General features: G+C 45.4%; 1 protein-coding gene across 1 annotated transcript in view; it reads left to right on the top strand.

The window, feature by feature from the left end:
• Positions 1 to 26,920, top strand: part of MRPS5 (mitochondrial ribosomal protein S5) — a 572,686-nt gene that overhangs the window by 194,373 nt on the left and 351,393 nt on the right. Inside the window, exon 4 of the mRNA XM_078649050.1 lies at positions 20,157 to 20,390. Coding sequence (XP_078505176.1) covers positions 20,157 to 20,390 — 234 coding nt within the window. The remainder of the gene's footprint in view (positions 1 to 20,156; positions 20,391 to 26,920) is intronic.

Here is a 26,920-nt window from a genome sequence, read left to right as displayed (position 1 = left end):
TGGAGGAGTGGCTATGATACGCTGGACATCTTTGGCTCCCAGGACCTTGAGGGCAAGTCCCAGCCAGATCTGTCGGCCACCGAGGAAGAGACCTTCTCGCCAGAATCCAGCTCAGGTTCTGAACCAGAGATAGAGGACTTGCTTCCCTTCCGACCAGTGGGCCATGGTCCGCCACTGCCTTTTGGCCATGATCAACTACAATCGCACACTGCAGACACCATGCCTAGCCTCAGGAAGCAAAGTCATTCCACGCTGGCAGCTTCTCTGAAGCAGCCCACAGAGCTGAAGCTTTCCTCATCGAATCCCCCTTTGGCGTTGGCCACACAATCTCTGACAAAGAAAGCCCTCAACGTCGAGACCTGCCTCCTCCGCTGGCTAGGTCAAACCAGTTCTTCAGCAGCTGCATGAAGAAATCGATGCCCATCAGCATCACTACTTGATCCATCCACATGATGGACACATTCTTGCACAGGCACTGACCAAGGATGGCTCAAAATGCAAACTCAGCTTTGAGGAAGTCTTTGACTTGCCACCGCTGCCAAAAATCAAGAGGAGACACGACCAGGCAACCAGCCCTCCACCATTGCCTCGTTCAACCCTCCTCTTGATCTATTCCCTCTTCCTCACCTTCCCCCACCCTCTCAACGCTGCCCACCCTCCCCTTTCTCCTCCGGAGTAACCACTGTCAGGGTTTGGGTAGCATTGTCTAGGGTACCATGTAGACTACTATGACGTGCATCCCTGAATGATCCCTAGGATGGTTATGAACGAGATCCCCCTGAAGACACAGACCTCAGCAGGTTGGCCTCTTTTCACAAGGTGGAAATGCATAAAGATGCCATTGAGGAGGAATTCCTGATGGAAACCCTCTCGTCCTCTCAGCGCTCTATGCAATGCCTTCCAATGCTAAAAGGAATACTCAAACTGGCTCTTGATATTTTCAAGGAACCTGTTAAAGTCTGAGTGGTCACCTCTATGGTGGACACAAAATATAAGGCCTCTCAATCAGACCCAATCTACTTCAACGCCAACTTCCCCCCGACTCATTGATAGCCCGCACTGCCCCCAAAAAGGCCAACTCACAAGGCACCAGCAATTCATTGTCACCTGATGAGGAAAGTAAAAAGATTGATGCAGCCCAATCCGCTGCCCACCTGCGTATTGCTAATTAATTTGTATTACTTTCCGTGTATGACAGGACACACTGGTATGAAATGAAGGTGCTCCTCCATGAGTATCACTAAAAGGTTCAAGAGTTTGTCTACGAAGGCAAACTCATCTTGAACATCTCCATACACTGTGCACTGGATGCTGCTGACACTGCGGAGCATGGCATTAATTCTAGTGTCCTCATCTGTTGGCACGCCTGGCTCCATGTCTTTGACTTCAAGCAAGATGTTCATCAGCATCTCCTCAATCTGCCCTTTGACACGTCTTTGTACCGCAGGTTGATCAGATGCTGGAGAAGATCAAGGAGGACACCAAGACCACCAAGGCTATGGGTACCCTCCACACGCCCTCTCCTCTTGGGTCTTTTTGGCAGCACACCTACAGAGACAGCTTTTAGAAAATTTCCCCGGGGGCTTTCACCTCATTCCAATGTCTGCTGCCTCTACCACCCTCCTCCAGGGGTTACTTTTGTGATACCTACTAAGGCACCAGCTCCAAAGGAAGAGGTAACGGTTGTTCCCCTAAGGGAGCTTAAAACAGTTATCACTCCTCCCTGATCACACAACATCTGTCAGTGTTTCAAGGGTTCTACACCACAAGACAGCACATCACCTCAGACCAGGGGGTGTTGGACATCATTCTCCATGGTTACTGTTTGGAGCTCACTTCCTAGGGTGACCAGGTGTCCTGGAGTTGCCCAAACAGTCATGTCCGTTTTTTTGATAGGATCGCAGAAAATGGTGGGAGATCTCTTTATATAATTTGCAAAGCAGGGATAGTAAGCAGCTGTTACAAAAGAGCAATTTCGTTAACAGGCAAGCTACTGGCTTTAAAAATTCCATTTTATGTATGTTCTTACTGCCTTTTCTGTCATTCTCTGCTAAGGAGCACTGTCATTCTGTGCTTTGCGTTGAAGTAAAATTGTAGTCCTTCTATTTTTGGGGAATGTCCCGATTTTTGGCTTTAAAATTCTGGTCACCCTATCACTTTCACTCCTCCCAACATCCAACCATGCAGACACACCCTCTCTCAAAAACACCAACATCTACCTCGGTAAGAGGCAGACTCTCTCTTGCTCAAGTGCGCTATAGAGCCAGTGCCATCACATCTGCAAGGCACACTGGTGTACCCCCCCTATTTCATCATTCCAAAGAAGGATGGGTCTCTCAGTCTTATCCTAGACCTCTGGCTCCTCAACAAGTACACCCTCTCAGAGCATTTCCACATGTTCACTCTACAGAAAGTCTTACCCCTGCTGCAGCAATGCGACTTTATGACTGACCTCAAAGACGCTTACTTCCACATTCAAATTTGCTCAGCTCGGAGTCACTAGCTATGGTTTGTGGTAAACATTGTCAGTTTAAGATGCTGCCATTCAATGTCACTACTGTATCCAAAGTCTTTACAAAGTGTTTAGCAGTGGTAGCCGTTCACCTGCGGTCAACAGCATCCACGTGTTCCCTTACCTGGACGACTTGCTGATAAAGGGCTGATAAATGGCACAACTCACCAGCAACGCCTCACACACAACCATATACTTGAATTGGGGTTTACCATCAATGCCACCAGGTCCCACTTCCGACCCCTTCAGATTTAACCGTATCTAGGGGCAGTATTCAAGTCAGCAGTGGGCAGGGTCTATCCCAGTTTTTCATCCAGATCATGTTATGGTCAAAACACTCCTGTGCCTCCTCAGAATGAGGGCCTCCTAAATTTCCATAGACCTCAAGGCAAGTTACACATGTGCCTGTTGCAAGAATGCTTAGTGCAACAATGGTCTCAAGTGGATGGTCAATGGAAAGATCTAGTGTTGGTCAACAGCTGCACTTTTTGCTCTCTGCTTCTCCACCCTATTCTGCAAATCACCATTACCACGGACACTTCCCTGAGTGGGTGGGGGGCACATTTGCAGGACCTCACTATACAGGGTCAGTAAGGATCCTGTCACCAGGGTCTCCACATCAATTTCCTAGAACTATTGGACATTAAGCTAGCACTGAAAGCCTTCTATAGTCACATTGTGGACAAGGTGGTCCTCATTCGTATGGACAACATGACCGCCATGTACTATGTACAAAAGCATGGTGACACTTCCTCTTCTCAGTTGTCTGGGTTATATCAAAACATTTATCGATGGGCACTCTACCACAGAGTCCATCTGCTGACAGAGTACCTTCCTGGAGTGAACAACGCCTTTACAGATCTCTTCAGCAGGATGCAGTAACAAGTCCACGAGTGGAAACCACCCGTAAGACCTTCCCCAGTACGTCCAGTGGTGGTTGTTTCCCAAAGTACTTCCTAAAATGCAAAATGCCCAAGCTTCACCTCCATGGAACCCAAACCCACAGTCCATGGGCATTTCACAATGGATGGACAGGTCAGGGCATTTGCCTATGATTTTCTGCCCCTCCCACTTCTTCCGTTCCTGGTTTGGAGGCTTTGTCAGTTGTCTCTCTACCTTATCCTTGTGATTCCCACTTGAGTCAGACTGCCCTGGTTCACCATGCTTCTGGAACTCCTCATGATTCCGCATCAGAGGCTCCCCAATGCGCCTTACCTTCGCATGCAGAACCATGGAGAAATCGGGCATACAAACCCAAAATGGTCAACCTTTCAATTTGAGTCCAGCGGTCTTAGAGTTTGACTAGCTAAACCTTCCTTGAGCATTAATGGACATTCTTAAGGAAACACTCAGGCCCACTACCGTCCCCTGCTATGCAGCAAAGTGGAAACAATTTCTCCACTACTGTTTAGCACAATGCATTGGCCCTTTTTCAGCAAGTGCCCAGGACTTGTATACTACCTTCTATAATTACAGACCAGTAGACTAGCCTACCCTTCCATTGAGCTCCACTTAGCTGCAGTGACTGCCTACCTTCAAAATAGAGAACATGTATCCCTCTTCAAGATCCCTGTTGTCAAAGTATTTGTGGAAGGTCTGAAAAGAGTCATTCCTCCAAGGGTCAGTCCCTTTATGAAATCTAAACATTGTTCTCACTAGACTTATGAGCCCTCCTTTTAAGCCCCTCCATTCTTGCCCCATTCACTTCCTTGTTGCTATCACCTCTCTCATGCATGTCAGTGAGCTCCAGGCTTTAACATCGGAAGAATCTTTCTTACAAGTTTACAAAGATAGGGTTGTCCTCAACACTAACCCTAAGTTTCCTCATAAGGTGATGTTTCTCCCTTTCACCTTGATCAATCCATAGAGCTCCCAGTTTCCTTTCACCAGTCCGATTCAGTCACAGAAAGACTGTGAAGCTGGCCCTTATGTACTCTGTTATTAGAACAAAACCTTTCATAAGATTCTAAAACGTTGTGTTTCTTCTCAAAGCTGTACAAGGGGCAGGCTCTTTCCAAATCCGGAATAGCCAGGTGGATTGTTAAATGTATTCAAACATGCTATGCAAAAGCCAAGATACTTTTGCCTATTACCCCTAGAGCCCACTTTACCCGTAAAAAAGGGTCCTCTATGGCCTCCTTAGGAATTATTCCTATTGCTGATATCTGCAAAGCAGCTGCCTGGTCTGCACCGCTCACTTTTACTAAACATTATTGTGTGGATGTATTGGCACGCCACCAAGCTAAGAGTTGGTCAGACTATACGCTGTATGCTTTTTCATTCCTCTACAATATGATCAGGTTAGCCGCTGCTTAGAGGAGGGCTACTTTACAGTCTATGCAGAGCATGTGTGTCTACAGTCACACATGCCTTAAACAGAAAATGTTAGCATCAATTCATGGCATGTAGTGCTGTAGATTCACATGTGCCCACCCTCCTCCTCAGAAGCCTTTTGTTGTTGCTGATGTCTTTTTATTATTTAAATTTTCTCTGCATGATCATTTCTCTTCTGTATCTCAATGCTCCATTTACATCCTCAGCCGCCATACAGAGAACAATTTAACATAGGTGCTGATGCTCATGTGCAACATCACCAATCACTAGACTCATTGTACCTTGTGAATCGAAGACTTCTTTAAAAGAAAAACAACGTACACACTTGATGGCCGGAGTATGCACAGCAAGTGAATCTACAGCATAAACATTCCACAAATAGATTCTTACAAGGTAAGTAGCATTTTCCTTTCATGTTATTTATTCTAAAACACTTTCCCTGATAAGGGTCCTGCCCAGTCTTTTCTCTGAGTTAACATCTGAAATATCACCCTTCTGTTATCACTACGTTTAATTTATTGTTTATAGTTTTCCATTTTTGTGTAACACCTTGGTCCAGCAAAATACCCATTTTCTGAACTGATCAACTAAAGACCCACTTCTTCTTCAGAATAAACCATCCTGTTGGTACTGGAATGTCCCCTGTACTGTGAACAGTTGTGTTCCCCCAGCCCTGAGTGCCCGACTTAGTGCATCTGGTTTCCAGATAATTTTGTTTTATTATTTTGGATCTAGCATCACATTAATCTAACATTCTTGAAGCCTATGCCTGTCATTTGAAATAAAGAAGGTGCTGGTCTTGCCCTTTGACCTGTACATGTGCACTAAGCTGGCTGTAATTAACAGTGGTCCACTGTCCTTGTCATGAGTAGCACGTAAAGCAGTGGTGGCAGCATACTGCATTTTTTAATCCTGACTTGTTACCAGAGCTTTTTTCTGGATCACTGGAGCAGAGGTCTACTTACCTACTCTTGTGAAGTTCAGGTTCTATGAACGTAACCATTTCCTATTGCTAATATCCTGAGTGTATGTTGTGGTGTTTCCTGGACGGTGCATGCTTGGTGTGTGAGTAAGCCATTTTGGATACCCTTGCCTTGGCCTTTGCACAAGATGAGGGTGAGTTTGTTTTCTCAGAAAGTGGACGTCCATATTGCCCATATTCCTTAATCTTGAAGAATGTATCCAAGACACTGAAGTGAGGGGAATGAACACAGGGCCCCTTTACAAGATACAATTAAGCCATTTGCTATCAACCAGATACTAGTTGGTCTTCCGGAGCACTGCCATTTGGCAGAGGGTTGGAGAAACGGTTGAGACTGCACACGCTATTGTGAAAGATGAGGAACACTTTAGGTGTAGCCTGCCCTTTTACCTTTTGCTGATTATTCCTTCAGTTTGGCTGATGAGGTGCATCTGTTGTCAGTACTAAAGGTTGCAGACTACCCTGCTGTAAGGAATATCTGATAAAGACAACTAGCCGCAGATTCCTTACCTTAGAATATCCAAGCTTTTAGGCTGGATTCGGAAGACTTTTGCTCCAGCAAAACCTTGTGCACCGGTAGGTGGCATCTGTCGGCATGATGTCATCGGCGTCGTCCGCTCCGGAAGTGTCGTCCTTGTCACCTACATAGTCGCCCCCTTGTCACCTATATAGTCGCCACCTTGGCACGCTGACTTCAGTTCTTTACTTTCCACACCAGTTAGCACATATCCGGTAAGAGAGCTACCCTCTGTATCTTTTTGACAGGGTTTTTTGACGTTTTGACAATTATTTTTTATGTGTAGGTTTTTCTATAATGTCAAAGGTGACTTCTGGATTCAAACCGTGCAGCGCCTTCCATTGTGCCATTTCAGTGACTTGTTTACACTTGATTTGTCTCTAGTGCCTGGAGTATGACCAGGACTTGAGTTCGTACTCCTACTGCCGGGCAATGGCTCCGAAGGCTATGAGGGAGTGGGCCCTGAAGTTGCTTGCGGCCTGGCATTCGACTCCACACCGGTCACCCCGGAGGTCTCGTTCCCAGGCGAGAGGAAGGTTTGGTCACTGCTCCAGATATCCAAAGTCCTCGTCCTTCCACTCAAAGTCGTCGGGCCTGTCAGGTAAGAGGCGTAAGAAGCACAAGAAATTGTAGCGTGCTTCAACTTTTCCCTGTCGGCCGATGTGACAGAGGAGTCTTGATGCTCTAAGCCTTGTTCTACAGAACCTGCACCTGGGTCGGCTCCACGTTTCCCTGCCTTTCCTGGTGCCGGAGCGACACTCGTCCAGCTTAAAGATTTGTATGATGGAATATGGCTCATATTTGGACAACCTGACCCTCCGAGCTCACCTTCAGTCCCCAAAGGCTCAGAAGGGGCTCCATCGGGTTCCGCACCGGCGGCTCCAGCGCTCTTGTCCCCAAATGGTCCCAGTGGCGGTTCCAGACCTATCGTGCCCCTGCAACCTTCCTTGGTGCTGGCCCCCACGCCAAGACTCCAGACTATGCTGCCACCAGCCTCATTCTTATCCCCAATGAGGCGCATCACTGCCGACTACACCCTTGGGTCCTATTTCAGATCCTCAGCCTTATTTTGAAGGGCTAAGAATGGAGGAAGATTGGGAGGGGTCGCTGGACCCTTTACAAGACCAGCCTGAGTACGAAAAGGACTGGTATGAGAAATTGGGTGAGGCCGGTGGACTAGATACCTTCCCAGATTCTGGCCTGCTTTGCGCCCCTACCATGGCTGTGAGAAGTTGGCCTGGCATATGCTGTCCACTATTCTACTGGGCACCTTGCACCAGTCCAAAGGACCCTTTTGATGGTAGGTTTAAAGACAACCTATATAGAAATCTATCCTAGTGGTAGCTGTGGAGAGCAACCTTCAGGCTAAGCCTTGAAGGAATGTAAAGCAGCTTGTTTTACCAGTCTATAATCTCATGAATGACCAAATGACAGGAGAACCACACCAGGTATATAAATAAAATATATGTATTTATTCTAAACACATCCCTCTAGTCTCTTTATGTGGCTAGAGGCAAAAGTACATTCAGTAAACGTATTTAGCACACAGTAAATTAGCACAATATATGATTAGCCTTAGGGGCGTACCAAACCATATACTAAGAAAGTGGTATAAGAACCACGACTGAGATAGGTACAAGGCCTAGAGCCTTTAGAGCCGCTGGGGCCACCGACAACCACCTAAGGTAGTGACACGGGGGAACCGCGGTGACGCGTGCAGTGTCTAAACACAGCCCTGAATCACCATTAACTTCTATGGGGAAAGTCTCTGTTGGAAAATTACAGATTAAGGACACTTAGAAGAGGACTTGGAGCAAACCCCTTTAGAACTAAGCAGTTCTAAAGTCAATACCCACAGGAGCCCCGGAGTACTCGAGTTACCTCACCCAGGGAAGCCGGGTGCATAGGTGTCTTTTGATGTCGTGTTTTGTCGTCGTTTTCAATGGCGATCTGCTGCAAAGTGCTGCTGGCGACCAAGTTGAAAGTGTCCGGGTGGATCCAAGGGTGGATTGAAGATCTAAAGAACCTGAAAGCATTGGGGACAGAGTCTGGGTCACTAGCCAGTGACCAGGAAGGTGATCAGAAGATGCAAACCGATGTCAGGTGATTTCAGGTGAAGAAGGTGAAGCTTGACTCTTCAGCCACGAGGACCAGGACGCGTCGACGATGACCAGGAGCTGGATTCGAGCTGTCCCACGAAGGATGTCGAGTGCTGTGGTGTCGGTATCCGGATTGGACCCAACAAGCCTTGGAAACAGCAACCCACGCAGAAAGTAAAGATTGGCTTCGGTGCAGACCAGCAAGGTCTGAGGGACTCACCCTTTGGTGGGGAGTCAGGGCACATCTGGAGCAACCAGGGAAGCCCAAGAAATAGAAGAGTTACCTTCATGGGGACTGTTAAATGAGGAACTCAGAGACTTGCGTAGGTCCAATCTTGAATTTATTCTAGGAATAAATGTCTGGTAAAACACCCACGACCAGAGCCGTCCAGTCTTGAGGAAGCCAACGTCCAAAGTGACGTTCAAGGAATCCTCGAGACTGAACGTGGGGATTCTAGAACCACAGTGGAAATCTCTCGTGCTTGCAAGCACGAGAGAACAAGGGGAAACAAAGCATTCATGGATATATAACATCTTCCCCACTAAGAAGGGAAACAAAGAAAACTCATAAAAGCAAACATGAGCAATTACAAAGTTAAGCAATATAATTCTAAAACACAGTCTCTCAATCTGCAGGATAATTACCTTAAACGTAAAGCAATTGCAAAGTTGAAATATTATTCTAAAACATAGTCTCTCAATCTACATGATAACTGTTTTAAACGAAAAGCCCTTTTTGTTGCCACTTCAGAAGTTTCCTGTGAAATCGAATCATGTGATACAGGTAACTCTGCAGGAACGGAGATCTGTGGCAAAGCAGAGGTGGAAGGAAGGGAATCTGAGGTTTCAATAACTGGATTGGAGGGAGACTCAGCAACAGGATTGGATGAGGGTGTTTGATCATAAAAGAAATCAAACCAATCACAATGCTCGGAATCTGAAGTGGCATGTTCCTTGATGACATGGGCTTGACGTGGAGAAATCTTAACAAGAGCTCGCTTGTTCCACCACCCACTGTCATCAAGAAGGGCTGAGGTTTTACTAACTTGTGTAACCAAATTTGGAGAAGAAAATTTAGACCTTCCTTTGGAAACTCTCTTGGGATTTTTGATAAGAACCATATCTCCTTTTTGTAAAGGTTGATCAACAGAATGTTTACCTTCATCAAAACGTGATTTCATAGACAATTGTTTAGCACTCACACGATCTTGAACAGAAAAAGAAGAATTAGACAAATCACAATTCTTATGCAACCAACTGGGATTGAGAGCAGAATGAACTCCTCTTTTACGAAGCAAGCTAAAGGGTGAGACACCAGTAGTAGAATGTGGGGAGGTATTGTAGGTCCACACTTTGTCATGAACGAAAGTCAAAGGGTCAAGCCTAGAAGACAAAGCAGTCTGAACACCCTCCTTAATAATGCGATTACATCTCTCTACTAGACCATTCGAGGATGGTGAATACAGGGCAACTTTGAAGTGAGAAATATCGTGACACTTGAGGAAAGAGCACATTTTTAGGGAGACAAAATGAGTTCCATTGTCAGTAACGATGGACTTGGGAAAGCCTTCGACATCAAAAATAGACTGCAAAAATTTAATGGCGTTGTCAGTGGAAGCAGAATTGCAAAAGGAATAATAGAGCCATTTGGAGTAATAATCAACAAGAATGATAAGAAATTTGTGTTCAGAAGGTAAAACATCATATGGACCAGAAAAGTCCAAAGCTACTTTGTCCCATGGACCAGCCGGTAGAGGAACGGGACATAAAGGTGTGGAAAGAGTTTTCCAATGCTTATCAGAGAGAATGCACTGCGTGCAATTGTCAATCATATTCCTAATGTGAGAGTCCATGGAAGGCCACCAGTAAAATTGTTTGATGCGTTGACAGGTTTTAACAACACCAAGGTGACCCTGATGGGCAGAACGAATGATATGATCACGAACAGACTGAGGAGGAACGAATAAATCGTTGCGCATGACAATATCATTAACTAAAGAAAGTTCATCTGAAACATTTGCAAAACCTTTTAGCTCAGGGGATAGGGTTCTACGTTCAGGCCATTTGTTGACAATGAAATCTTTAACTTTGGAAAGTACAACATCATTCTTATAAGCCATATTCCATTGTGTGACAGAAATGGGTTGACATTCAGAAACTGCATCGACTGTGGCAACAACACACTCAATATCATCATTAACAATTGAATCATCAGTTAAAGACATTCTTGATAGGCAATCGGCCCTGAAATTCTTACCCCCGGGAATGTGTTTGATGACAAAATTAAATTCATGGAGGTTGGAAAGAAGACAAACAAGTCTGGCAGAAGCTCTATTGGAGGTATTGTCGGACAGCATATGCATAAGGGGTTTGTGGTCTGTGGTCGAGTTCTGGTGAGTCTTGACTGGCGGTGGGTGCGGAGAAATCCCGATCGTCGCCAAATATGTTAAATGAGGAACTCAGAGACTTGCGTAGGTCCAATCTTGAATTTATTCTAGGAATAAATGTCTGGTAAAACACCCACGACCAGAGCCGTCCAGTCTTGAGGAAGCCAACGTCCAAAGTGACGTTCAAGGAATCCTCGAGACTGATTCTAGAACCACAGTGGAAATCTCTCGTGCTTGCAAGCACGAGAGAACAAGGGGAAACAAAGCATTCATGGATATATAACAGGGACCCACCAGTTGACGGACCAGGGATCGCGAAGGAGGCTCGAGCGGAAATGCTGGATGCGGGCCCACGGAACACTCGTGGAGTGTAGGCCCACAATCTTCGGTGCAGATGATGCTCGGGGCTTGGACTACAAGTAACCCAAAGCAAAATTTCGGAAAAGCTTGGGAAGTCAATGCACTAGCAAATGTGCACGGTGTCCAGGATTTCCGGTCCCACGTCTCTCTTGATGGATGCGGGTCTCAGCTTTGCTGGGATCTTGTGTTGGCCTCTGAGAAGTCTGGAAGTCTGTGTCCTGAGTCGCAAGCACTTCGGGGCCCGGCGGTAGCCTCGGAAATGCAGACCGGCAAGATGCTTCTTGGTGCCTGCTTGAGCAGGGGAGACATTCCTTGACCCTAAGGGAGATTCTTCCGTCTTGTAGTCGAAATAGAATGTCAAAGTTCCAGGATATATGTTGCAGAGTTTTGTCCAGGTGTAATCTGAAGTCCTAAGGACTGGGATCCCATACTTATACTAAGTTAGGGGGTTGGACTTACTCTAGGGACCCACCTATGGGTGGATCCAGGGAGGGGGATGGTTACACAACTTTCCCTTTGTCCAGTTTCGTGCCAGAGCAGGGGCTGAGCGCCCCTGCAACCAATTTGAACTGGGGTATGCACAGGGACACCAGGTGTGCCCCCAGCACTGTCTGAAAAGCATACTATGAATGCACCCACCCAGCCCCAATACACTAAAGCCTGTCTGGGAGGGGGTTACACCTCCCTGTGACAGGAAACCTATTGTCCAGGCCTCCCCTGCCGGAGTTTTGTCCAGCAGCATGAGGTCAGATTTGTGTCTGTGGCTGCAGCATCCATTTTGTGATGCTGGGGCTCTTTTAAACTGTTACCGGTCAGGTAAGTGTGTACATGTCTTCTCCTTCTAGAAGGGTGGAATTCTACCCCCACCGCCAGAACTGGCGGGGTGTAGGATTCCAAAGTGTTTGACATCAAACACACATGTTTCAATGTAGCCATTCCAAAGTTAGCATTTACCGCGAGGTTATAATGCACTTAAGAGTATACGGTCTGGCTGCATCACAGAGCAGCCTCAGAGAAAAGATTCCAAAAGCTGCAGAGGGGTCCTGCTCATGCATGGGAACCCTCTCACACAAAACCAAGCACTCTGCCTTCAGGATTGATAAGGCCTGCCATAGGAGTGACTTAAGGGCTTATATGTGTCCATGATTAAAGGTAGATATAGGTAACCTATATCTTAGTAAGGGGTGCATGCACCACCATACCCAGGCTGCAGTAGCAGACCTGTGGTGCCATTTTGGAAGGCTTCTCAGGGGTGGCATAACACATGCTTCAGCCCCTGGTAGGCCTCTGGGGTACCTATGCTCTTGGTACCTAAGGCGCCATATACTAGGGACTCACAAGGGTAACCCATTAACCAATCTGCAGTGTCCCTGAAGTACATACAATCAATTTAGAGAGGAAGCTGCTAGGCTGAGGTCCTGAATAGCAGGGCCCCAGCTAGACTAAAGTCGAAAAACCGTGAAACACCAGCAAAAAGTGGTGGTAACCATAGCAAGCATGTCCTACTTCCCTACAATGGCTATGAGGGAAGGAGCTTCATATGCTGTGGTATTGAGAAGGGCAGCTGAGGTCCTGGACTTTCAGCTCCCTTTGGATGAAGTCAAGACTAACATCTTGACAGAGGTCCTGCAGCTGGGTGTTTTCCCATCCTCAGGACCACTCCTGTCTTTCAATGAGACATTGACTGATGTCCTTCTTGGTAAATAGGACAGTTGCCTGCCGTCATTGCCCTGCACCAGGCAACCCAAAATACATCACCTACCACCCTACTCCTGAGATTTTGGCAGTCCAGGCCTGTACCTCACAAGTCTCGTTCCCTTCCGCACCCCTGGACAGGGAATCGAAGAGACTGGATATTTGAGGCAAGAAGGTTTTCTCTTCCGCCAGCCTTGCATTGCAGTCAGTGAACACTGCATGCATATTGAGCCGTTACACCCACTCCTTGTGGGAAATGGTTGCACAAGGACCGCCACAGGTCCCATAAGAGGACTGGCCATTCTCTCCCAAGCAGTGTCCGACAGGGAAAGATGCTGCAAGGTTCACCATTCATTGTGGGCTCAACACCACCGACTTGCTGGGCAGAGCAATGTCATCAATGGTAGCTGTTCGACACCATGCCTGGTTAAAAACTTCGGGCCCTACAGGGATATCCAGGCTTCCCTTATGGGCATGCCCTTTTATGCCACTTGTCTGGAAGACAAGGCAGACAGCCCTGAAGTGCTTTAAGGACTCTTGAGCAATGGCCAAGTTCTTGGGCCTTTCGGTAATCCCCTTCCCTTCTGCTTTTTACCCTTTTCGTTGCCACTGATAGGGCTTTCAGATGCACCATCCATATCTCAGCCACAAGACCATGCAAGTTCAGCAACCTCAGCGGAACCGGGGGGGCGACTCCTTTCGACCCCGTGGGTCAAGGAATCAGATGTCTAGTCAGTCCACTACTCCCCTGCAGCCTCTAAACCTTCCTAGTTCGGCCCTTCAAGATCAGTGGCGGCTGGTTGGTGGCAGGATCAGCCATCACCTCTAACACTGGCAAAACGTCACATTGGTCAAGTGGGTTCTTCAGATTGTCCAAAAGGGCTACTCTCGCTCCTTTGAAACTACCCCACCCTCCATGCCTCCAACTTAACTACCGCCTAACGGAGGACCACCTGAACTTCCTTCAGAAGTAAGTCAGGACTCTGTTGGCCAAGGGAGCCATAGAGGGGGTGCTGGTGCCAGAAGTAGGCTGTGGTTGCTATTCCCGCCACGTTCTGGTCCCGAGAAAGGACAAGTACCTTCGTCCTATTCTATATCTGCAAGCCCTCGACTACTTCCTATAAACGAAAATGTTCAAAATGCTCACTCTGGCTCAGGTCTTGTCTGCTCTGGACCCCAGAGACTGGATGGTAGCACTGGACTTGCAGGATGCCTATTTTCAGATTCCCTACCTTCCTGCCCATCGGCTCTACTTACTGATCACATCAGGCCTTGAGCACTGTCAGTTCACAGTGCTTCCGTTTGACCTTACCAGCGCCCCTCAGGCTTTCACCACAGGGATGGCGGTAGTCGCAGCTCATCTGCGCAGATCAGGGGTGCCAGTCGACGACTGGCTGTTAAAGGCGAGCTCGCCCCACACTGTCCTCTCCTGCCTTCAGACTTCAGTGAATCTCCCGCTTTCGCTGGGGTTCACTATCACTGTGCCGAAGTCAAACCTGACTCCCTCTCAGATGCTCCCTTTCATCAGAGCTGTTCTTGACACAGTGCAGGCTCGGGCCTATCCTCCTGAGCGGTGTGTCCAGGATTGAGGCTGGTATTCTGGTATTTCAGGCACTATCCTGGATTTCGGTGAGACTGACTCTGAAGCTGTTGGGCCTCATGGCCTCCTGCATCTTGCAAATGACACATGCCAGATGGCATGTGCGGACACTACAGTGGGACCTGAACTTCCAGTGGGCACAGCATCAGGGGAATCCCTCCGACATGGTCCAGATCTCTGTGGGAACTGCACAGGATCTGCAGTGGTAGCTGACCAACCACGATTAGGTCAGAGGCAGACCCCTCTCCCTTCCTTATCCAGATCACACCATAGTGACAAATGTGTCACTCATGGGCCTTCTTGTTGGGAGAGTGAAGATCAGAGAACTCTGGTCTCTGGCAGAATCTGGACTTCATATCAATTTGCTGGAGCTCCGAGCGATTTGCTTAACATTGAAAGCTTTTCTCCCTTCCATCAAGGGAAAGCTTTTTCAGGTGTTCATGGTGAACACCTCCGCCGTGTGGTACTGAATCAAACAGGATGTGATGGGGTCATGGGCCCTTTCTCAAGGGGCCCTGCATCTCTGGACATGGCTGGAACAGCAATGCATATCCCTGGTGGTTCAATTCCTGGCAGGGTCCCTGAACGCCAGGGCAGACAAACTCAGCCGTCGATGCCTAGCATATAATGAATGGCATCTCCATCCGGAGGTGGCACAAGGTCTCTTTCAGAAGTGGGGAGAGTCTTGGTTAGATGTGTTCAGTCACTGCAGAGAAAACGCAATGTCAGCATTTTCTCATGCTGGAGTTTCCAGGGCTGCACTTGCTTGGCGATGCTTTTCATCCCAAGGGGAGCTCAGGCCTCCTGTATGCCTTTCTGCCAGTGCTCAAGAAGATTAGGAGCGACTGGGCCCAAGTCATTCTTGTGGCTCCAGAGAGTCTGGTATTTTGCGCTTCCCGAGATTCCACTGATCCTCCGATCAGGCTACCCCTTCAGGAAGATATTCTGATGCAGCAGCAGAGGAAGGTCCTCCACCCAAACCTGTCAACTCTATGCCTTTTTGCGTGAAGATGTAGTGGTGGCAGTTGACAACATTCAACCTTCCTTCACAAGACTGTGATAGGATTTTGGCAGCCAGGCGTCCCTCTACCAAGACTGAGTATGCCTACCGGTAGCAGTAATTTGCGAAATGTTGTCCAAAAAAGGTCTATTGATCCTCTTTCTGCGTCCCTCTCTCAACTCCTTCTCTTTATTTTGACCCTTGCCAGCAGGTCTCTGCTCTGGGCACTAATAAAAGGTACTTTTCAGCCTTGTCTGATCTTTTGAGGCTGCCAGATCAACCCTCTTTATCTTAATCCTCTATTGTAAACAGATTTCTTAAGGGGCTTGCACATATGTTCCCACCTGCCCCATTCATCACGCCTCAGTGGCACTTTAATTTGGTTCTCGACTACCTAATGTTCGCTCCGTTGGAGTGTCCTCTGCACAACTGCAACTTCCTCCTGCTTTCCATCAAAACAGCCTTTTTTGTGTCAATAACTTCTGCCTGGAGGGGGAGCGAACTGCAGTCTCTGTCATCCAGACCTCCTTACCTGACCATCTTCCCTGATAACTTGGTGCTTCGCACTATGGCCTCTTTCTTACCGAAGGTGGCAATATCATTCCATGTGGGGCAAGCAGTCACCATACCCACTTTCTCTGCTCTTCCGCACCTATCTAAAGAGGAGGGGTGACTTCACCGTCTGGACTCAAAAAAAGTGTTGTTGTTCTACCTTGACAGCACTAAAGAGTTCTGGGTGGATGACCAACTGCTTGTGAGGTGCGTTGGATCAAAGAAAGGTTGTGCAGCGCAGAAGAGGACGGTGTTACGATGAGTCATCCTCTGCATCAAAATTTGCTATGCTGTGGCCAAGAAACAGCCTTCTGAAGGCTTGGGAGCTCATTCCACCCGAGCTAAGGCCATGACTACAGCGTTGCAAAGTGGTGTTCCAGTCCTTGACATTGTCAGGCAGCAACATGGATATCACTGTGCACGTTCACTAAGCGCAAATGCCTGGACAGTCAAGTGCGCAGGGACAGGCTTTTTGGCCACTCTGTCCTGCAGGACTTCCTGGTCTAAACTTGTCCGCAGTCCCTCCCTTGGGGGTGCTATTGCTTGTGGATCTACTCTAAGGTAAAGAATTTGCGGCTAGATGTCTCTATCAGATGGACAAGATACTTACCTTCGGTAGCGCCTTATCTGGTAGAGACATGATCTATCCCAGAATCCTAACCGCCCCACCCATCCTCTTCACGCTGCGGAAAGGTTTTTAGAGTCAGGACTGATCCCTTTCAGGGCCCTAGTTGTTCTAAATACAGCACTGTCAATACACTTCATGGCTTTACGCTTCATACGTGGAAAGTTGTGAAAAGTAACTGACCTCAGCGAGCCGAGGTGGCACTTATATAGGTCATGTGGACGTCACATCCGGCACGGACGATGCAGATGACGTATCGCGGAGCCAACCAACACCACATACCAATGTGCAAGGTTATTGCTTGCACAAAAGTCTGGGATATTTTGCCTGGGATATTTCTTCTAAAGTAAGGAATCTGCAGCTAGATTATGTCTCCACCAGAGAAGATGTTACAGAAGGTAAGTAACTTGTCCATCTTAGTACACAAAGCCTATATCTGGAGGGTAGTCTGTAAAGAGGACACTTGAAAGGAGAACCACTTCAAACTGTTTCTACAGTTGCAGATTATGGATACACTTTGGTTATCTGATTTTGGTTTTATTAAGTGGAACCACACTTCCCCACTTGTTGTTCCAGTTCCAAGTCCTGTATAGCCATGGAAGGGGCTGCTCCACAAAGTACTCTGAGGACTGCTGTGCAGCCAAGGCTGGAGCCTGCCTGAAAGCCAGTCTCTCTGAGGGGCGGTGACATTACCCGAGTCTGGATTTCTTCCTGGAAGAGTTGTGTACCTATTTTGAAGCACCTGGAAGTCTCCATGCTGAAAAATAGAGAGGGAGCAGGAGCCTTCCATCCCTGCGGGAGATATGTCTGTCTAAGAGGAGAAAATTGTATTTTGTGTCTCAGTTGTCCAGGGCACCTGTAAGAGATAAATGAGGAGAGCAATCAGCTGGTATGCAGTTTCGCGATCCCCATAGTCTTATCTGCACCGGTTCTTGGCAGGAGCTGTGAACCGGTGACCACAATTGCTGAAACCCGATTGGAGCTGTGATTGCATGCCGGATTTGAGGTGTGTGTGTGTGGTCACAGTTGCTCACTGAAGGTTCAGCCTGTGCGCGGCCATGCCTTCTTGAGTTGTGATCTGCCTTTGAGTGGCTGCTTCTGCCAAAACCTGATGGTACTTCTGTGTGTGGTGACTGCTACTGCCCAGGGTGGTGATATGGCCTATGCATGGCCACAACTACCGGGAGTAACTGGACAATGCAAAACTGCAACTACCAGTTGTACTCAGCCACTGCAGAGACACATCTGCCTAATTTGTAACCAGCCAGAAGAGGTTGCACCTGCTTGCTGCCATCTGGGTCAGTCGGGGAACCAACAAGGTTCTGTGGCTCCAGCATGGGCCCGTCACCAAGACCCCCAACCTAAGGAACACTCTCCATTGGTCTCTCCATGCCGGTGTCAAGGCAGAATTGCGGCCTGTGCTTCTGGGTGCACTATTGTGTGCAAACCCAGTCAATGAAGCTGGAACCCCAGAAGAGCTTCTGACTAGTGTGCATCCTCTCCTGTGAGTGGTTGTGAGTGCATCTGAGACCTGGCATTGGAGCTGATCCGTTGGAACTATTCCACTGATAAGTGGGAAGTACTGAATGCACCTATTTCTGAGTGATCGCAACTGCACTTTAGCTTTAATCATGTTTCTACCTTGTACACCATAGCAAAGGGGACACAGGGTTCTGAGGGGAGAACCTGGATCAGGGTAGGTGCAGCACTTCCTGTATAGATCTGAGATGCTAGGTTGCATCCTGTTTGGTACTGTGTAGAATAATGTTCTAATGTGTATTAAAGTGTTTTTCTTTCTATAAAGGTCAGCATTTGGCTGGACATTATTTTTTGATTTATTTGAGTGTTGGGCTTGAGTGCACCCAAACTACCTCCCTTAGAAGCTGGTGAATGCTCGTCATTACTACCACTGAGAGTCCAGTTCAGAAGGGTTTGTAATTAGCCCAGCTTGCAGAGTCTTGGAAAGACGGACCGCAGGACATCAGAAGCAAAGGACCTAAGCCTCCACAGTTGAGACCCAGTTGCCTCTTCTTGTGCAGTGGGCTTCTAAATGGGGTTTTGACACGTACTGATACATCTAGGAAGGACATAGGGCCTTCAATACCATTGAAATGTCTGGAACATTCCCTATGTAGATTCTTATCTCAATCTGTTACAAATACATGTTGACAGGATTTTGTATGGTGCAGATGGCTGCTCTGGATAGAGCAGTTTTCAGCCTCAACTATGATACCCCAGAATCCTGCATATTTAAGACTCAAATCTGTTTTCATATACAATATTGTGCTGTCACACCTTGTTCCTGATTTCCAGAGTGCAACCCACAACACTTCTCCCATCAGACTCTAGCCACTATGAAATGCCACACAAACATGCTTATATGCAGTCGATTACCACAGGGATTCTACAACGCCATCCTTGACCACGTAAAACTCAAGTACTCACCATAATACATTAAGACCAATCTCACGGATACATTACAATGGCATATCACCTCAGCTCAAAATAGCACACTCATGATATCTGCCTGTGCTCGCATAGCTAATGGAATTAAAAGATTATTTTATGAATTACTGACTGTTGTTTCTGAAGCCTGCACTGTTCTATATTGACTCCCTATCTTGCTTATCTCCTATAGGACAACTAATCCATCAATGGACCCCCCTTAATATAACACCCTGCTTTCATATAACACAGCTTTGGCTAAGAGAATAGTTTGACTAGGATTCACTCATCTCCAAGACACACTACACACCCACCCACTCACTGCTGTAGACTGTCCTTAACATGCTCACTCTGCCCGCGTCTATATCCCAGTACAAGCTATCATCGGACATTCATCAACCTCCTCCTTTCATTCAACTACCACCTTTGCCTTACCCAAACAGAACACACTAGGAAGAACCTTTCCACCCTCATGCATGCAGCTCAGCACCAAAACCATGTATTTGGCCAAATAATGTTAACCCGGAGCAGGGCTGTGGAACATCAGACCAAGCCACATTTTGGAACCAGAATAGAAATCTGCGTAAACATATCGCGCTCTCAGGAGTACAACATTGCATCATACCAAACTTCCTAGATATCGGTGTTTGCTGAGAAAATGCTCTTCAATGGCCTAACAATGTATATCCGACCAACAAACGGAATCCAAAAATACGTACAACTTCTACAGCTCACCAAACCATAAACACAGAAAACTACAAAATATTTATCTTGATCAAACGTATTTATTTTTGTGTTCACTTGCACAAACTGTTATTAAAGGAAACATTTATGAACTCTCGCCTACCATCCACAACCAGAGACACTGAAACAAAACTCACTACTGAGAAACAGAATTATCCCAAAGGGTGTCCAACTCAAGTAGGGGCTCCTCTCCTAGTAGAAGATGCTACAGATGTATTGTTAATATTACTTAACATAGCCTGCCTATTGATCATTTTGATTAAGTTTTTCTGGAAATGCATCTTAAGTATTTGATATATTTTAGGACGTTCTGGCTTTCTATGGCCTGGCCTCAATGCCCCAATTGTAAAAAGTGGCACGATTCAAACCATTGGACAGCGAGATAAAGCACAGTTGGAGGAGATGCAGGCAGAAATCATCCGCCAGAGAGACGAATGGGACAAGAAAAGAAAGGCAAGGGTAAAGAGAGAACGAGGATGGACTGGAAGCTCCTGGGGAGGTGTCAGCCTTGGACCACCGGATCCTGGACCGAATGGAGGTAAGCTCATGAACCTTCTACCTGTACATTTTGATACTGGATTATTTCAATGTCTCTAGTTGTAATTAGTGAGGCTGTTTAGTTTACCAGCCGTTATTATTTCTCTGTTTCAAGACCTGATTTATAATATATAGTTCCCAGATACATCACACCAATTTGAAGTTTGCTGTTTCTTTCTCAAAGATACATTTTCTTACACAATTTGCTAGTGAATTCAATTGAATTTATGTTACTGCTAACTTGGATACCTCATGCAACAAAGCTGAATGAAATGTAGGTGTATGATATAAGGGGGGCCCAAGTTCATCCAGCTGTAAGACCCTTCTGCTTAAGTTTAATCTGTTAACTTTATAAAGCGCTGAAGTAGCTCATGGAAGCAGAGTGCTTCACAAGTATTATTGGCTTTACATAGCAAGAAAAGTTAAAGCAGCTCCTCTGCAGAGAGCAAAGAGATGTTAATCTTTGAGATAGATTTTGATATGTATTTCCAGAAAGTATTGTAAGTTAGTGATTCAGATGTCTTGGAGTCGTTAGTTACACAATCCTTGAGTTAGCATAAGGTTGATTTAAGAGGCCTTTTGTATTAATTTCTGGGTACATGTAAGAGTAGGTAGTGTTTGCCTTTCTCTTATAGGTAGGTTGTTGCACCTGTGTAAAGTGCTTTATGTGAGATACAGACCTGTTTAAAGTTAATTCTAGCTTCTAAGGAAAACCAATGACGTTATTTTAGAAGGGGATTGATGTAGTCTGTTTTATTTGTATTGATCACGTACGGACCACATGTTAATTTCCCACTATTTGGGTCAGCCAGTGACTTTACCTTTAAGACTGAGTAAAAAAAAAAAATGAACTAGGATTTCTAATAAAGGTGTGTGACTGAGTGTAGGTAGAATTGTGTTTGGCACACATCTAAAATGAATATGTGACATTTTAAGGCTTACAGTCAAAAGGAGAGGGCCTTCTGCCAAAAAGTGATAAGATATCGGTGGAGTGACATGCTGTTATGTCAAACATGTTTGTTGTCTCTTACCTCTAAAGTCACCAGAAAAATATTTTTTTGAGATCGGTATGACCTTCCTGTCTTCTTTTTAACACAAACTCCCCCCACACACTCACCTTACCTCCCCCCACACACACCCATCCCGACACACACACACACACACACACGTAATCAATTTGAAGAATATATCAGGTGGTACGTATTGTGACAGTGGAAGACAGCATTGTAGGCAGCTCAGTGCTGCATACCATTTTGTGGAGAAGCCAGAATTGTGCCTAATACGGTGCCAATGTGAACCATGAGTAACCGGTGAGTCCTAGTAAGAGCCCACTCTAAAACACAGCATTGGACTAATCCATCCCTTTTGAAAAATACAATTGTCGTGTGTTAAAGACCTTACTAGTAATACGTTTGAGAATGGTGATGGCACATGCAAACAACACCATATCCCTCTTTAATGTAAAAAATCATAGCGGCACCCAATCCCCCAACACTGACTCTCTGTTGTAGCTCTATGGGGCACTTATTTTCAACAAGGCATATTCATTCTAATCTCATTGGAGGGGTCAAAACCAACACTACAGGCATTTGTAAAGCGTGCTTTACTTATCACATGAGTAAGAAATCCTCCAGTCCATCTTCGAGAGCTAGGCTTGTGACCTCCCCACAGATGCTTTAACAACTCATGTCAACACCAAGTGTGGTACAAAAGGGGGTGGTGGTGGACGGAGCATCTGAATCAATCAAACACTCACATCCAGTCAAAAGATCTGGGTTTAATCCATCACCGTTCTTTAGCCCACTCTGCCACCCCAGTTCAGACATGGCTATATGCAAATCAGTCTGACCCTGTGCCTCATGGGAACAGTCCAGCCCGAACTGCCAAGCCATGTCTTCCCAGGACCCCATAGTTGATGGTCGCCAACAAGAGCTGATGACAAAAGTTGAATCAGCCTCACCCTTTCATCCTTTTCCTCTGGTAACCTTGGAAAAAAAATTGCAACGGCAAATAAGGCCTCCTATTATCCTTAATAAATAAATAACTGGCACAGGGTACAATTCCAAAATCATTTAAAAATGCCATTGTCATTTCACTGTTAAAAAAAGAAAAGGATGATGTTTCAACTGTTTAAAAAAAAAATATCTCCCAATATCTTTGTTTTCTTTCTTGTCAAAAGTTTTTGAAGCACACGTTACCCAGGAGATCTGTACCCCTTCTTCAGAACTTTGGTTATCTTGATCTTTTACAGGTGGTATTTTTCCCACTACATGGAATAAAATCTGTGTTATCAGCAGTGAGTTATCTAAGGCTGGATGTCGACAAGGGACTAATTTTGGCATTGTTATTACTGCGTTTGTCTGCCAACGTAGACCGTCTACCATGATATCTTGGCCGACCATCTGAAGGATGCATGGCTTCATAGATCCACATTGAATTGGGTGAAATTTCTTTGGGAAGATGGCTTCCAAGCAGTTCAAATATTACCCTTTGTAGCTACTGCTACACTTGCAAGCTCTGGAACTCCCTAATCTCCACACCTATTTATTGGCTATGCTAGGCCATTGAAACTCAAACCGAGCTCCTTTCCTTCAGGAAGGGGCTGAAAACCTGACTTTTCTCTGAATAGTTATGTCATTTTGGCAACCATTTAGGCAGTGCTCAGCGCCAGGACACCCTAGGGTAACAGTTGCGCTCTAGAAGCTTTATTAACATAACGTTGATAAAAGAGTTAGCAGCAAGAGGCTGCAAGTTATATAACAATGGAGACGATTTCCAAATACTACTACATCTAGATGGCATAATTGCCACTACGCATGAATGCTACAATGTGCACTTTATCTAAAATGAAATGCTAATGAAGATAGTAATACTGAAAAATAGAGTGAACCTATAGAAGCACATTTATTGGCTGCTTGAGATGGGTGCTTCATTTGCAAAGAGTGCATCTACAATAGTCTTGGAATTATTGTTGACAATTGTCTTTCCATCAAATCTCAGAGTGGATCACTGGTGTGCAAATGCATATATCTATTGAAAATGATTCAGAAGTTATTCCCCTTTCTTCTTATGTTAGCTTTAAAAATCGTAATCACAGTTTACATTATATCAAGATTAGATTATGCAAAGTCCATCTACTAAGTCCTCCCTAGTAATGCTGACCACAGATCTGTAAGTGGTGCAAAATGAGGTTGCTCACCTTATTTACAACTTCCCTACGAGCTCTTTGCTACCCCACTGCTGAAACAAATGTATTGGTTACCAGTGAAACAGGATACAATTCAAGACCTGCTGCCTAACTTTTAAAGTCTTAAATAGAATGGGACACGTTTTGTGGCTAGGAGGATTTAGAAATATCCTGTGCCAAGCATCCTAACGATATCACCCTTAAACTGTCTAACTATACTTAGATATTTGAAGAAACGTATGAGTGCCCTTAGTTTCTCTCTTCAGGCACCTACACATTGGAACTCACTCCTGGATTATCTCATCACCCTCATGAAACTGAGTTCAGGCTTTTAAGGGAACACCTGAAAACATGGCGATTTTGACAACCTACCGCTGTTGATGTGCTAATGACCTTTTGATAAATCTTCATAGCATTGACATCGCCTACTCTCAGCACCATGAAACCTTTGGTGATTGGTGAGCCCATTTGAGCTCATACTCGCAGTACCCGCTACATAACCGATTATCTGATGGTCCCTAACAACCCACTTATCCTGGCAACAGACCTTAATATAGTGTGCCTAAATGTCAAAGGCCTCAACCACCCAATTAAAAGCCGAAAAATTCTGGACTATCTAGCTAAAACTAAAGGTGATGTTATCTTATTGCAAGAGACAAAGCTGTCTTTGGATGACGCCAAACTAATTAGAAGTATTTCACAAATGGCCTGCTCCCCTGCTGATAAAAAAAAGGGGAGTAAGAACACTGATATAAAAAAGATCCAACATCTCGCTGGAATCCCAGTCTCACGATAACGAGGGCAGACTTTTGGTTACACATCTGAGAAAGGGGGAGGTCCAATTCATGTAGTAAATATATATGTCCCCAACGCTGATGATCTGAATTTCTGGTATGAAGTATCTAACACTCTGGAAGGTTTCCCCCAAAATGACCCCACGGTGGTAGCAGGGGATTTTAACATCCCATTAGACCCTATAACGGATAAGCAATCGACCTGCCATTTAACGCCCTACTAACTCACATGCTATACTCCAAAAAATCTGCTCCAAATTTAACCTTAAGGACGCTTGGCGCCTCCAACATCCAGACACTAGAGATTACACCTTCTACTCCACCCCTCACAACTCCTACACCAGGATAGACTATATTCTCATCTCCGGCTCTCACACATGCATAATCGAGAATTCAGACATTGCCCCAAGGCTAGTGTCTGACCACTCGTGTATTAGTATAAAATTTGCAGGGTGTTACAATGATTCTGTACCTAAGAGATGGCGCTTTAACAACAAACTACTTTAAGACCCTGTAGATAAAAAGAAGATTGAGGAAGCTAGCTTAGACTATCTTGAACACAACGACAATCCTGAGACCAGCACTAACACACTCTGGGATGCGCTGAAAGCTACCATCAGGGGTACAATAATTGAAATTAAAGACAAAAATCAATAAGAATACGAATCTGAGACGAACTCCGCTTGAACAAGAGATCAAAAACTTTGAAGTGTCTCATGCTACGTCTTTATATGATAATAAGACCCTCGCACTATTGACAAAAAAGAAATATGAATATTATAACATTTTAAGTGAGAGGGCTGGGATATGGGTTAACAAATATAAAGCCCTTAACCTATGTGAACCAAATAATGCAGGGAAACTACTCTCCTCTTATCTCAAACACAAACTGAACCAGAACGTCACATCCATTAAAGACTCTAACAACCCAACCCATACAAAACACAAAGACATCCTTAAGACCTTTAAAGCTTTTTATCCACAAAAATGACCAGACCCTCAACTTAGAGGAAAGCACCAAATAACTCAACAGACTCAATTTGCCACAACAAACTAGGGAAGACACAGTTAGGTTAGGACAGGAAATTAATTGCACGGAATTTGTAAAGGCAGTTAAAACATTAAAAGACAAAAAAGCCGCTGTGCCGGATGGTTTTACAGCCTCGTTTTACAAGGCTTTCCTAGACCAGCTAAAACTAACCATGAAACAAATTTTTAACCACATCGCATCTAAAGGGATTGCGTCAAAACCAATGGCACCAGCGAACATAATAGTAATCCCGAAGGAGGGGAAGGATCACCTCTCACTGAAAAACTATAGACCTATATCCCTTATCAATGTAGACTGCAAAATCTATGCTAAGATCCTAGCTGTTAGACTCAACTCTGTTTTTCCAAAACGAATAAGTAGTATTTTTTTACGAACCCGTATGTCCAACGATAACACCCGTCTGTTGTCACGTTCTAGAAAATGCTGCTATCAAACCGAAACCTTCCGTAGCTATCACATTAGATGCTGAGAAGGCCTTTGATAGGGCCTCCTGGGCATTTTTGGAATGATGTATGCATTCATTCAACTTAGGTGAGGATTATATTTGTATGGTAATGGCCCTTCACGGAAAACCATTAGCTCGTATTATTGTTAATGGCTCACTCTCTGAACCCTTTCCACTGCAACAGGGTATTAGACAGGGTTGCCCACTATCTCCATCCTTATTCTTACTGGCATTGGAACCCCTCATCCAGGACATCAAACTAAATTCGAACATTAAAGGGGTGGACATCAATGGCGTCCAAATAAAATTAGCCGCCAATGCAGATGACAAATTATTAATAACTGAGCAACCAGAGACATCGATTGCAGCTTTGATGGACACAATCACAGAATATTCTGGCTACTCACGTTATCAACTTAACAGAGAGAAATCTGAACTCAAACCATTAAATGTACACTGCACAAGGGATATCTCGGGTAAATCAGGGCTAACATGGCAAATAGGCTATATAAAATATTTGGGTATCGAATTTGGTGGTAACTTAATGGATACTCTCCACCAAAATGAGAAAATAATGTTAGAAAAAATAAAGAAGCTTTTGGACTAATGGTCACCGAAATTTATCACAAGGTGGGGCGGAATCGAAACCATTAAAATGATGATCACCCCCATGGTTAACTACCTAATCAGTATGCTCTTGCGCCTCCTTACAGATGATTTCCATCACAAATTAGATGCCCTCATCACTAAATTCCTTTGGCGCGAGAAAAAAGCACGGATTTGTATAAAAAAATTAAGACTGGATAAAACTTTAGGCGGTGTAAATTTAGCTGATTTCAGACTATACCAGTTAGCTTTCCTCGCGAAACATGGTTCATATTGGATCTCTCCACCTGCCAGCTACACCCTTGTCTGGCTAGAGGTGAAGAGGACTACCCTCATTCTCAGTATTAGGGGTGTCTTTCATAGATTCACATGCTTGAATATTCCCCGTCGTCGAAGTGGGAGTCCCACAGTACATAAAGATAGCAATAATGCTAATATATATATATGT

Source organism: Lissotriton helveticus, chromosome 6 (assembly GCF_964261635.1).
Source record: "Lissotriton helveticus chromosome 6, aLisHel1.1, whole genome shotgun sequence".
Taxonomy (NCBI): domain Eukaryota; kingdom Metazoa; phylum Chordata; class Amphibia; order Caudata; family Salamandridae; genus Lissotriton; species Lissotriton helveticus.
This window is presented reverse-complemented; position numbering and strand designations above follow the sequence as displayed.